The sequence below is a fragment of the Leuciscus leuciscus genome (genome assembly GCF_965113295.1).
Source record: "Leuciscus leuciscus genome assembly, chromosome: 19".
NCBI classification, from domain to species: Eukaryota; Metazoa; Chordata; class Actinopteri; order Cypriniformes; family Leuciscidae; genus Leuciscus; species Leuciscus leuciscus.
In genome coordinates this window covers 3,682,942-3,697,026 of record NC_138743.1, presented here as the reverse complement: position 1 = coordinate 3,697,026, position 14,085 = coordinate 3,682,942, and the positions used below count along the sequence as shown (strand labels likewise).

General features: G+C 39.4%; 1 protein-coding gene and 1 long non-coding RNA gene across 3 annotated transcripts in view; one reads left to right on the top strand and one right to left on the bottom strand.

Moving 5' to 3' along the window:
• LOC309482145 overlaps positions 1 to 14,085 on the top strand; it is a 241,987-nt gene that overhangs the window by 219,824 nt on the left and 8,078 nt on the right. The gene's annotated exons all lie outside the window — the stretch shown is intronic.
• The window catches only part of disp1 (dispatched homolog 1), a 69,748-nt gene continuing 55,812 nt past the window's right edge, over positions 150 to 14,085 (bottom strand). For both annotated transcript variants that reach the window (XM_082147125.1, XM_082147124.1), the window contains exons 3-8: positions 8,959 to 8,988; positions 7,792 to 7,915; positions 6,476 to 6,603; positions 5,154 to 5,251; positions 4,251 to 4,348; positions 150 to 4,146 (exon numbers count right to left, since the gene is read on the bottom strand). In XM_082147125.1, coding sequence (XP_082003251.1) covers positions 577 to 4,146; positions 4,251 to 4,348; positions 5,154 to 5,251; positions 6,476 to 6,603; positions 7,792 to 7,915; positions 8,959 to 8,988 — 4,048 coding nt within the window. In that variant the 3' untranslated portion in view covers positions 150 to 576. The remainder of the gene's footprint in view (positions 4,147 to 4,250; positions 4,349 to 5,153; positions 5,252 to 6,475; positions 6,604 to 7,791; positions 7,916 to 8,958; positions 8,989 to 14,085) is intronic.

Here is a 14,085-nt window from a genome sequence, read left to right as displayed (position 1 = left end):
TATATTTGACAAAAAATTCTTCAGTGTAAAGTCATAAACTGACTAGATTTTCCTGAAGTCCTGAGGCTAATGTAAATGTTTGCACGCTGCAGAAGGAGGCAGTTTTATCCGAGAAACTGGGAAGAAACAACGACAACTTTGAAACAAAGCACAATCAGTTTTTCAATTCACCAGCACATAAACTACTGAAGTTTACTTTACAGGCGAAACAATCAAATCAACATCAACAAAAAAGTGCATGACTCAAATACATACACAATACACACAAAAAATATATATACAAGTTCATATGAAATGTGCAGGAAAATAAATTCTGAATACGTTTTTTTTTTTTGTTCTCATGAAAAAGTGATGGCCTGTGGCCAGATATAAAAAAAAAAAAAGAGAGGTCACACAAATTAAACAATTTGTTCTTAAACAAGACTTGTTTTCCAAATATAAATGTTTCCCTTGACGTCATGTCAGCAATTCACATGCACATGATGTCAAGGAACGCTCTCCTGTAGTTGCTTTTCTGTGCTAAATCTTAATATGGCATTATGCTTTGATATCGCAGTCTAACACTAACTTTACATGTTAGCATAAACTCTCAGATGAGGCTTTCGAATTAATGGCAATAGTAGGCACGCTGGTTTTTGGCTTGTGAAACTCTGCAGAATTGCACTTCACTTTTACAGTCTTTTTAAAACAGTTTTTTTTGTGAGAGACAGGCTCTGCCCTTTCATTATTGTCTTTGTTACTTTGATTGAATTTGACACTTTCCTCCGGTACCACTGGAATCGCTTCGCGAATCTCACAACTGTCCTGTATTAAAACACAAGTGCCATTTACTTTTGTTTTTATATGGTTCAATGGTATTTTTTGAGGGGTCTGGGAATTTAATCCTAGGTCTCCTGTCTTCTGTGTATCATGATTAACAGTACAGACTTGAGTTGTGTCAGGCAGAGAGCAGCGCTGAACATCTGGAAACTGAATGTGAGCAGGAAAGTTCTGGTTCTCTGGTAGAGGCGAATTGGGTCCACTTGCACTGATGTGAGACTCGTCGTGCACTGCAGTATCGGACAACAGCGCCTGATGCAAAAGATGCACTGTTTGCATGCTGTAGCCTCCAGGGAAACATCTGTGAGGGACTGGTCTTGATGTTTGACTCTGAGAGCAAAAGTGGCCACAATTAGTGGGAGTGTGCGTCGTATCCCATGAGGACTGAAAGTTCTGACCCACAGGTAAGCGATTGGTCTGATTAGCGGAGCATTGGGTTTCTCGAGATTGGCTGCAAGGATGATAAGGAGTCCTTTGTTGCTCCCTCATATATTGATGCATTGAGTTCTCACAGGTGCACCTTGTATTGCAAGTATACTGATGAGGATGAGAAAGTTCTGAGCCATTTTCAAGCTCAGGATTGGGTTCTCTTGAGTCTGTGTTGCTTTTCAGTGGAGTGTGTGGTGAGCACATGGTTGAGTGATGAGAAGTGATACCGTTGTGCAACTGTGTACATGATTCCTGTTCCTCGTCGGAAGCCTTTTCCTCATTTCTGACATTCAGCGCCAAGGGCTCAAGCTCATAGTGTTCATGTAGACCCTCACTTCTTGCGTTATCTATCTGGTACTTGGTCGTGTAGCAAGCACCAAGTTTACCTTGGCTTGGATTAGATTGGCTTTCAGGCGTGTGCTCTGTAAAGGTGTAGCACTGGAGTTTCTTTGGCAAAGGAATCTGTCCACAGGTGCCTTGAGGACCAAGACAGCGACACATGCATTGAAAGAAAAACGTAGCAAAGGCCCAACTAATGCACATGATTAGCATCAAAAACGTGCCCAGTTGGGTGTAGGCCAGAACTGTGGATGGCATCATCATAGCACCGGCTACAAATGTTGTGAGTGCTGCCATAGCTATAGCCGAGCCCATTCTACTCAAGGAGAAAATCACCTTTCCTTCCCTGTCTGGTTCTGGGGCAAGACGGTATGCCACGCCGTAATGGACAGCAAAGTCCACAGAGAGACCTACAGCAACTGAGATCGTCACTGATTCAAGCACATTTAGTTCCCAACCCAAGAGCACCAACGATCCAACTGTTACAAATATGGTTCCTGCGATGGATATGATGGCGTAGAGGCTGATGATGATATTCCAGGTGGTCAGGAGCATAACACTGAAGGCCACCACCACCGATAATGCCATAGCGATAAGAGTCCCATCCGAAAGGCTATCCTGTAGGTCGTAGAACTCCAAGTTGCTTACGAACCATCCGTAGTTCAGTCCCTCAGGAGCATCCCTCAGCTCCTCTTCAATCCAAGCATCAACTTCTCTGTAAAACTGATGCATCTTTTCATACGCCAGAGTGAAATGGTAGGTACTTTGAAACTCGAGCACAATTGCCCGAATTGTGTCATTGATGTCAAACCTTGGGCCTGGAGTCTTGCTGTCAAGGTGGTAGATGGTGCTTCGGTCAAGCTCCATAATGGCTCGTTTGATGCACAACTCAAAGACGTCTTGCCGGTAAGGGAACGTGGACTGACTACAGCAGGGATAGACGGATGCTTCCTCACAGTCTTGGTTTTCCATCCACTGCTTGAAAGTCTCCATGAAGCAGCTCGTGAAGTCTTGCTCCTCCGACTGGAACACGAAGCTTTGGTTCCTAAGCTTCTGGCAAAAATTGAGAATCCAAACCTGACTTCCAGGACTCGCAATATTGAAGGTTGTGTCGAGTGTTAGTTTACCCTTATTTTTGGGGTTCAGGGGATCTCCACTGTCAACTGGAGTAACACCCCAAATGATGGTGATCGGCATGTGTAGGTCTTCCCCATGGTTGACCCGTTCAAACATAAAGAGTTTTTTGTACTCCGCATCGTAGCGTTCAAAGGGATGTGAGGAACGAAACACCTGGAACTCCGACAGCTCCAGAGAAGGCAGTTTCATCTTGGGATTCACGCAAACAACGTAGGCGCCACCCACCGTCAAACCCAGGAACCACAAGAGCCACAAGTAGCGCAACTTTATCACGACGCAAGGCAAAACCTTCTCAAAGAAAATCCGTGAGGCCTCAGAGATGCTAAAAAGACACTTGTTGACCATTTGGCAAAGGGTTGTCCAAAACGTTGTAATGCCCGTCGTCTGGCGGTGTTGTGACCGAGAGCATGTAAAGACGTTGACCAGGTACCGCTCATGTAGGACCACCACAGCTGGCAACCAGGTGACCATCAGTATGTAGTTAACCAGGATGGCAGTACCAGCGTATACACCGAAACATCTGATAGCAGTGATGTTGCTCACGTAATTGGCGTAAAAGGCAGCGGATGTGGTGAAACTGGTGACGAACATTGAGAGTGCCGCGTGTTGAAGCGTGACGCTAACCGCTTCAGAGAGCTCAGAATTGGGTTTGTCAAACTTTGTGTAGTTCCAGACGTCACAGAGCACGAAGGCATCGTCTGCACCAATTCCCACCAGTATGATGAGCGCAGTGAGGTTCATGAAGGGGAAGAAGTCAAAGTTGAAGACCACACGATATAGGAAATACGAGACAATCAGAGAACTAATGATAGCAAACATGGTCATAAGGGTGATGAACATTGATTTTGTGTAGACGCACATAACCACCAACACAATCACAATAGCTATTGCGGGATACATGGTATCTGTTAGCAGGTAGTCCTGAAACAAGTTGTGTTTAATGCCAAATTCTATTCCTGTGATGGTCGTGATCCCATCCGAGGAGTTCCAGTTCTCAAAGTTGTCCAAGTAAATGTTCATCATTGTTTCTCCTTTCTCCGTGGGAGCGAAGAGCATGCTGTACTTGAGGTTAGGTGGAAGGTACTCAGTGTTCTTTGGGTTCAGAAAGTCTTTGTCCACCAAAAAGTGAAAAATCTGATACACGGCATTGTATTTTGTACACTTCCTCGGCACGTTGCCACACTTGAGGTCCTTCTTACGGGTGGTCATGTCCCAACATTCCGGACCAAGGGTGCCGTTGTGGTAATACTTTGCACAGGAGCGCAGGATTTTAAGGGTGTGGGAAACATCTCGCTCTGTGATCATTTGGCAGGAGGATTTGTTAGTAAGGACGGCTATGTAGTTCCCAAGTGTCCAGCTGGGACAGCAGGAGGCAGCAGTTGTGCGCTGACACAGATCCAAGTACTGGGGATGGGAGCGAACCTGAAGAATCAGACATGAAAAACACTAGTATAAAACACATTTCCGACATCAAACATCTGCAAATGGTATAACCAATACATGCAATGCAATGTAATGCTACATACCCGTGTATTGTCAAAATTGCACATGGACTTTATTGCCTGTATATTCCACAAGTTCTTTCCCTCGGCAGAGGCAAATACGATTCGGGAATAGCTGTCACCTGTAGAGAGACAACATTTGGTAATTAAAGTATCATGAAACCCAACCTGTTTTAGCCTGGCCATTCACACCTCAGAGTTGGAAAAAGTCAAAAAAAAAATGGAAAAGTGGGAGAGTAGAAGGTGGGAAAAGGGGAGAAAACAACCAATAAAACACAGACCTGCAACACACTCATTATACAGACATGAATATTAAAATAAGACCACGGAGGAGAAAACAAATTGAGTTAAAAATAATATTTTCATGCCATTTACGAGCACTACAGTCTCTGAACAAACAACAGGTCAGTTTAACACAGAAAGAATAAAAGGCATTGATACTTTTTGTTCAGTGCTTTTAGTGTTTTCAGTGATGTGCAGCTTGTACATATCTGTTCACATCTCAAAAAATATGTTTTGGGATTTCATGACCCTTTAAACTAAAAAACCTCTCTCATTGGTCCACTAGGTGGCGGCTTTGATTCATGTCACCACATCTCCAATAGTGTCTTTCATACATCTGTGCTTCATTTTGCCAGTATATTGACTCCAAAATACATTTGTCAGCAGCAAATCATCATATTAGAATGATTCTGAAGGATCATGTGACACTGAAGACTGGAGTAATGATGCTGAAAATTCAGCTTTGATCACAGGAATAAATGACATTTTAAAATATGTTTAAAATAAATCAAATAGAAAACAATAGTAATTTTAACATTTTTACAATATGACTGCTTTTATTGTATTTTTGAAAACCGAACCTACGGACATATGGTTTTGGAGTGTGGTCATTTCTATATGATAAGAGTGAATGTAAAAACTCACCTGGTACATCACAGAAGAAACTGTCTTTACTGAAATCCCACTCCGCTTGTCTTTTCTTTCTATCATAGTGATCCTTGGACCACCGGTCATCCTGGTGACTAAAACACAGAAAAAGAGAGCATTTGCTAATTAAATCAATGTATTTCAAAAAATGTCTTTGGCTGCATGTCTGTCCCTCACAGCTTTGTTTACATTTGTGTCAAATTAAGTATATCTACTCAGGCTATGGTCTATATACATCACTGTTCTTTATGTTGAAAGTTACCCAAATAAAACCTCTGTGTCACACAAAACCATAATCTAGCGGTTCTTAACTTGTGATTGATTCTTCGAAAGCTTTAATGAAAGAAAAATCATAACACTATTTCGATAGTCCACTTTAGACATTCAACTAACTATAAGTAACTTTGCAACTACATGTCAACTAACTGTAGAGAGTAGACTGTCTGCTTAATATCTGCTTAAAAACACTTTATTTTGATGCTCCCCCAACAGAGATTCTACTGACTATAACTTGGGAACTACATGCCAACTTTTTCTACTAACCCGAACTCTAACACCCAACCATAACCTCTCTAATGAGAGTTAGTTGACATGTAATTGCAAAGTTACTTATAGTTAGTAGAATGTCTAAAGTGGACTATCAAAATAAAGTGGAACCGAAAATCCTTGCTAATTATTAATTCCAAAGCACACAATTTCGGCCACAGGAAACCCTCCTCACATTGTTGCCATTAGAGATCTGCGACTGAAACGCCCGTTATCATTATTACTGACAGAGGGCAGGACCGCTTCTGACAGCACATCCTGCTCCACAGACAGGAAGTCTCTTTAATCAGAGGGAAGACGCCTATGCACACGCTGAGACGGAGCCGTGCCATACACACGCTCACTCTCTTTCAGGACGTTTCTGTCATGATCTCTAATCCAACTTACAATGATCCGGATCAAGATGAGCCAACACACATCTCATTACCAAGAACTGCTATTCCGGAGAAAAAAATAGATATAAATTGTTTTGATTTTCCAGCATTTCCAGTAGTCATTTGGGCGTCTTGTCAATGTATTCGATTTCACTAATACATAAATTAAGTACGCTTGACCAGAGTTCTTGTGAATTGATTCATTGTGCTGAATTTTATGCATTTAAATAACATAAATAAAGGCCATGTCCTCTACTACAAACCCCAAATCCTGTAGACACTGCAATCCCTTAACTATTTCAACCAATCCTGGCCTGAGCTCTAATCCTCACATCATTCATCTGATGAATACGAACTAGGAAAATATGGTTATCAGATGAGAAAGAAGTGGACTGTTACCTTTTGGCCTGCTCATCTGCGTATTTGAAGGGGTAGTTGGCCAGCGTTGCCTTGTATCCCGTGTTTTTCACCATGTTGTTCCATGTTACAAGTCGCTGGCCTATTGCAGTGCCCCTCGGTTCAAATCCCTAACAAGACAAATGACAACAAATCTTCACTCAGACTGCCGTACTTCTGTAGACATTTCAGGCAAGACATTTTTCCATCAGGATTTGATCCATGTAGGGTTTAATAACATCAATACGCGCAGGGATGTCAATTAATTTGAATTACTATAGAATTCATGAAGTGTTCATAAAAATAAATAAAAAAGTTCCAAAAAGCATGATGGCAAAACCATGTTATTGGACAGAATGTTGTGAAGAAGCATCACAGCATGAAAATTGTCTATATACTATAAACAACACAAAAAAATTGGGATGCACCGAAAACGCTTAAATATGATATTTTGGTGATCAAAGATACAATTATTGACTACAGGGGGATTTTAAGAAACAATATCAATACCGATTAAAATCGAGAAATTAATATTGTCGATCCAGAGCGAGTGTCTACACAGCTGACATGTTTAATTGTTGTAACTTATCCACGTTGTGCGCACAAAATAGACGCTGAACAGTCAAAACGTGCCATCAGAGACGCGCTAATTAGGTCTTCATGCCCAATTTTGATTTGTTGACTATATCAGATTTTATGACCAGCTTACATCTTTTAAAAGTGACCCATATCTGACAACCCAAGGTAGACGAACTGACCCGGAAAAAACTGCAGCCGAAAAGGAAGTTTAAAAAAATGGCGCGATTTGCAATGGACGCAGACGAAGTGAAAACTTTTGCTTTCCGCACAATCTTTAAAGGTCAAAACATTGGTCTCTTGAGGCGGAGTAAACAAGAGGAGAGCCATTATTGCAGCCTGGTCATGTGATCGCGGTTGGTGTCCACCTGAGTTGACGTCATTCGTCACCGTCGCTTTTTCAATGACGGGAATATCCGATCTGTCCACTTACATGGCAGACGCAAATACATGTATCTGATTCATATCAGATTTATTTCCACATATGAATGAGGCCTGAAATCGATCTGAGAATATCGAGATCTATGTGTTTTTTTCCTGCTTACACGTTCGTGGGTCATATCCGATCTGTGCCACATGGGAGGAAACTAATCAGAATTGGGTCACTTGAATCATGTACTGTAAATGCGGCCTGAAACGTCTGTTTTGGTCACTGATTTCGGCCCTCGAAAAACTAGATTTGGTTAGAAAAACCAAACATTTCCGTTAGCTGAAATTTCTGTGCAAATGTTCCTCATGCTCACCTGCAGCGGATTTGAGAAGTCAGGCAGGTCAGGCACGAGAATACCGACCAGAGCACAAACCACGATGAGAACGGTGCACACCCCCAACACCACCACCGGCCAATCAGCAATGAGCTCTGCATAACTGCAATTGAGAAAGATTCATCAAGCATTTAATGCACATTACTATGGAAGCCTGTTTCCACCACGGAAAAAAAATATTTAAAAGATAATTGCGACTTTATCTCACAATTCTAACTTCTTTTTTCAGAATTGTGAGGTTATAGAAAGTCAGAATTACGGAATATAAACTCACAATTGCGAGTTTCTCTCACAATTCTGATATTTTTCTTGCAATTTTGACTTTCTGGCAATTGCGAGTTTGTATTTCACAATTATGACTTTTTCTGGCAATTGAGAAATTTTCCGGCAATTGTGTGTTTATATCTCACAATTATGACTTTTTTTCTGGCAATTATGACTTTTTTTCTCGCAATTTGGACTTCTTTTTTCAAAATTGGGCTTTATATCTTGCAATTCTGACTTTTTCCTTGCAATTGTGAGTTTAGATCTTGCAATTCTGACTTTTTTTCCCGCAATTATGAATTCTTTTCTCAGAATTGGGCTTTATATCTCGCAAATGCGATTTTATATCTTGCAATTCTGACTTTTTTCCTTGCAATTGTGAGTTTAGATCTTGCAATTCGGACTTTTTTTCCCGCAATTATGAATTCTTTTCTCAGAATTGGGCTTTATATCTCGCAATTGCGAGTTTATTTCTGACAATTCTGACTTTTTTCTCGCAATTGTGAGTTTATATCTTGCAATTCTGACTTTTTTTCTCGCAATTCTGACTTCTTTCTCAGGATTTTGAGATATAAACTCGCAATTGCGAGTTATAAAGCCCAATTCTAAGAAGAAAAACAAATCTGAATTACGAGATTTAAACTAAATTGCGAGAAAAAAAGTCAGAATTGTGAAAAATGTGAAAATAGTCGCAATTACCTCATTTCTTTTTTATTCAATGGCGGAAACAAACTTCCATACATTACCACTTAACTTCATGCAAAACATCAAGTAATCAAATAAAATAATTTTAAATAACTTTGTAATATTTTTTGTTTTGTTTTTTTAAACTAAATTATTAAAATCTCATAAATAAAAAAAGGAGTTCAACAGCGAGCTTACCTTTTGGGAAACCGAAAAGGCCTCGGAGGGCTGAAAGACACAAGCAAAAAGCATAAATCAATTAGATTTAAGAGCCAAACAGTGGATTAAAAACTACCTGCGTGGAGAGACATGTTTTTTCACGACGGTGTATTTTTAACCGACCGCACTGTGTTTGAACAGAGAGATCTAGACCACATACACATTCCTGTAGGGAAATCACAGCAGTCTCCAAGTTTCTTCTTACAGCTGTCTTTGAATCAAAACCATCATAGATGTTCATATTAGAGGCTCTCGCACCAAAACGGCATCAGGGCGCACACACAGCTACAACCTTCATGCATATATGTAATATACAGATGCGGGATGAGTTGCATGCTTTTTAATACTTTAAACATGAGCAATAATAATGGAGCCTGCCTAAACAAACACCACTAATAACAAATCATAAGTCAGGACATCTTTGAAGGCAACCAATATTGCTATATTAGATAGTGAGCAGTGGGGTCACAGGGCCAAGAGGTGGCTGTAATTTTCTTCCTCGTCGTCGTCGTCTTAAAAAGGGAATCCATGGAATGCTATAATTAGTGGTTGCTATGGCACTGGGAGGCACATATGAACAAAAGCCATTGGCAAGAATTTTTCACCACAGGGCGACTTCTAGAGCAGCCGTAAATCCCTTTGAAAGTTCAACGGACACGTTAATACAACAACCAGATGTTGCAAGCACTCAGACTTTGAAGCATCTGCATATTCGGCTCAAGGTGAGTCCCATTAGGCTGTAAAAAAAAAAAAAAAAAACCCGGAGAGGTGCGTGTCCTTCTCCGTGCAATCAGAGAGAAGTACATGCAGACAGACGATAATCAAATAACCAAAGCCAAGAGTAAATAACGAGGACCAGATTTCCTCCGCTTCCTGTGCAAACGTAGCGAGGACAAGGGAAAAAACCAATGCAATGATTTATAAACTGCGCTATCAGCGAACGCTCCATGTTTGGGCCACGGACTGAGGAATTCAAGGGCGTGAATGAGAGATGGTCCAAAGTGGAATAACGCTTATGAGATATCGGGACGGATTATTCCACTGGAGTGCAACAGTTCTTGAATGCTATTTGGGAGTTTCCCCCCTCCCTGTGTGATTTCATATTTGGATGTGTGCAACTTTTGTTCTCTGGTTAGCCAGAAAAAGAAAAAAGAAAAGAATAAGTGTAGTTCATTTGATTAGGCTGAATAGTACCGTTCTATAACATCACAACAGCCTGGTGTTCTGCATCACACATTTTGTGAGGAAAGGTCATTGTAAGAACTAACAAATGTTTACAGCTAAAAAGGTACGAAAATATGGGGGTCAAACAAACAGTGTGGTGACGGGGTGAAATGGTTGCTGAGGGAGTGAAGGGTCAGAGGTCAAAGAAGGAAGATGGAAAATAGTGTGGAGGCTTGAAAGAGAAAACAACAAAAAACATTCAAGTTCTGTCAAGTACATGCACACTTGATGATCTACGGCCGGAGCTTCTCAGCTGTTAACCTTCTGGTGCTCTTCGGTCAATCTTGACAGAATTTTTTTTTTTCTCGCGCGCATTTTTTACTTCGTCAGAATGGTGTGAAACTTTGGCACTTGCTATGTGAACACACACACAAATAAAAAGGTTTTAAAATGTATGTATTTAAAAGGTTAAAATGGTCCTGAAAAAAATAGTCACACTTGTGCTCCTCGCGGTCAAAACTGAGTGCATTGGGAATTAATGGGAAGCAAATTTCCTCTAGTGGAAGCGTTTAGTACTGCAGCCGAACAACATCTGACTGAAAGCGAATTTTTTGAGATATCAACCTCAAATTTAAAACACTCCTCGTTTAGATTATGGCTTTGATTTTCTTGCAGTTTTAGAGTAAAACGTGTTTTAGAAAATATATTTTTCATATAAAAATTTAAAACAGCATTTGTTTTATAACAATAAATGTAAAATATATATATATATATATATATATATATATATATATATATATATATATATATATATAATTCTATAAAGTTCACTTTTAAACTTTTTTGACTTCAGCAATAATCTGCCAAGTGTCGTCTTTAAAAAAAGAGACCAAACTTTCAAGATTTATGACCGTTTAAGTTGGCTATTTAATTTTCAGGTCCATGTTCAAAAAGTGAACAAATGGATTATACTGTAACTATTGCATACATTTTATTTAGTACCAGAAAATCCCATAAAATTACAAAATATTAAATAAAAAACATTATTAAATAAAATATGGTGAATTTATTTCACAGAAATAAAAACAAAACAGAAGAGCACCAGAGGTTTTTGAGAAACCCCCCAAAAAGTGCTGAAATATTTAGATATGTACTTAATATTAGCAAATATTTAGATATAATTATGTAAGCCATCTATACACTACCATTCAAAAAGTTTGGGTCAGTAAGTTTTTTTTTTTTAAAGAAATTAGCACTTTTTTTCAGCAACGATGCAATAAATTTATCAAAAGTGACAGTGCTTTCGTTCTTAAAGGAAATGTTTCAAATAGTAAATATTCAAATAGTAAACTACCATTTCAAATTGTAATAATGTTACTGTTTTTATTTTTATTTTTATCAAATAAACGCAGCCTTGGTGATCAAAAGAGACTTTGTTCAAAAACATGCATATAGTGCATCTAGCATAAAGGTTAACATGCAGCATTCCTCATTTAGTATATAAAACACTGCAAATCATAGTTATCTTCAGGCTGAAATTCAGCTTTTATTTGGCATTGCTGAAACTATAATCATAGCAACAGCTGAGAACAAACCCAAACGCACACATGTGAATGATGTGCACACGTGTGCAGAAATGGAGAAGGCTCAATCCACGAGGTCTAGAGGTCAACGCCTGATATCTCCACATTCTCTGCTTTGACATATGTGGATATATGGACTCCAGGCTGGATTTCAACACTGTGGCAAACAGTTACAAGCTGTCCGAGAAACATCTTCATTATCTACTGGCCTCCGACTGCAAGTATTCGACAGCTGAAGCGCCAAAATACAGAACGCAGAATAAAGCACGCTTTGAATAACACGATGCTAACCTGATTAACACATTTCTTGCCACTTATGTTTAACTTAAAATGGGCAAAATGCATCAAAATTGACCAAAATTACCAAATAAAGTACTAAAGTGTTAAAGATAGTGTTAATTAACGATTATTTAGCTTTGGTTAATTATAGCACCTCTAATAAACGTCTGTTGATGTAAACGCTAAACTCTGTTTTTTAGTGCGATATCGTTAAGGCAAGAACGACTTACTAATTGCTCATATTTGAACAAACCATCATGTTATCAAATGTAAGATTTTAGAGAGTTAAATATGAACCCATAAATATATGAATCATAAGGAATTTATCGATTCTGATTCCAGTTCTTAATTACTATAACGGTTCTTTAGTGCTTTTTATGAAGAAATGGATGAAAAATTGCCATAATCATGGGTTTGATTCCCAGAGAACGCATGAATCAATAGATAAAATGTATACCTTGAATGCAAAATGCAGGTCACTGTGGATAAAAGTGTCTGAAACCAAAATCAAACAAAAAATGTATGATGTTCAACTAACTGTAGAGGTTTCGACTTAAAGTCAACATTGTCTGAGATGTCCTTGAAGTTGGCTAAAACGTCATTGTTTCAAAGAAATAAGTGATTGTTGCACTTTTTTTCCTAGAGTTTTTTTTTTTTTTTTTTGCCAGACAAAAATGTGCCATTTGTTCGCTGATGGTCCCCATAGACAAATACTATGGAAGTCAATGGGGTCCATTCTTCAAAATATATTATTTTCTGTTCAGCAGAAGAAAGAAACTCATACAGGTTTGGAACAACATGAGGGAGAGTAAATGATGACAGCATTTTCATTTTGGGGTGAACTATCCCTTTAAAGGGATGGTATAATGCCCTTTTCACAAGATGCAAAATAAAGCCGCGTTTCCACCGCAGGAACTTTCCCCAGGAACTAGGAACTTTGGGCTGGTACTCTGTGTTTACACCGCAGGAACCAGGGTCTAAATGAAGTTCCGGGTAAATATTTCCCCCTCCGATAGTCCCTGCTCATGAGGTAGTACTTTTTCAAAGTTCAGGAACTTTCAGGGGTGGGACTTGTGCGCTGCACAAGCTGATTGGTTGCGTTCACGCCGCATTTTGGTTGGATGACTCCACGCAGCATTTTATTTATTTTTAACCTCCCTTTTTAAAAAATCTATTGCGGTTCGTGTCGTGGCTTCATGCAGTAAGAGTTGTCTGTCTGCAAATATGGAATTTAATAAAAAAAACTGGTGGACTGGTGACTAGTTTCAGGCTTTATTAAGGGTATTTGTGGAAGAGGAAACTTTCTGCGCGTTCGTCCCAGCCATCTCACGGTCAATGTCCGCAATAGCTGATAACATACAAATTTTATATCTAACGTTAGCATTACGAGCTTACTGAACACGCTTTATCAGTGCTCGTCTCTTTTCTGCCACAGCTTTTATTATTAAGTCATTATGTTTACACATTGTCATCTATTGCAAGGCACTCCAAACCATGTTACAAATTTACTATAACAGGATTGAAATAGCGCTTTGAGGTTAGTAACAAACAACTATTTACAAGACTGTCACTATTTATGATTGATAGACGGGGTTCAGGCTTTTTTTAAGCGTATTTGCGAAAGAGGAAATTTTTTTGCGCGTTCGTCCCAGGCATCTCATAATAACTGATAACATACGTTGTCTAATTTTATACGCATACGAGCTTTCTGAACACGCTTTAGTATCAGTGCTCGTCTATTTTGTTTTGTTAATTACCTCGTTAGTAAACCAATACATAACTGCAGCACAGTTTGAATCTCCTCCATACTTATTATAAATGTGGCGCTCAAAACTGATTACTGTCCGTCGCAGACTGGGAGGAGCAGTTGCGCGCAGTTTACCTTCCCGGTACTTTAGACCGCGGTGTAAACGCAGAAAGCAACCAGTCTGGGGCAAAAAAAGTTCCTGGTACAAATTGTTCCGGGTAATTTCGGTGGAAACGCGGCTTAAGTCTCTGATGTCCCCAGAGTGTGTGTGTGAAGTTTTAACTCAAAATACTCCACAGATATTTTTATATAGCATGTTAAAATTGTCACTTT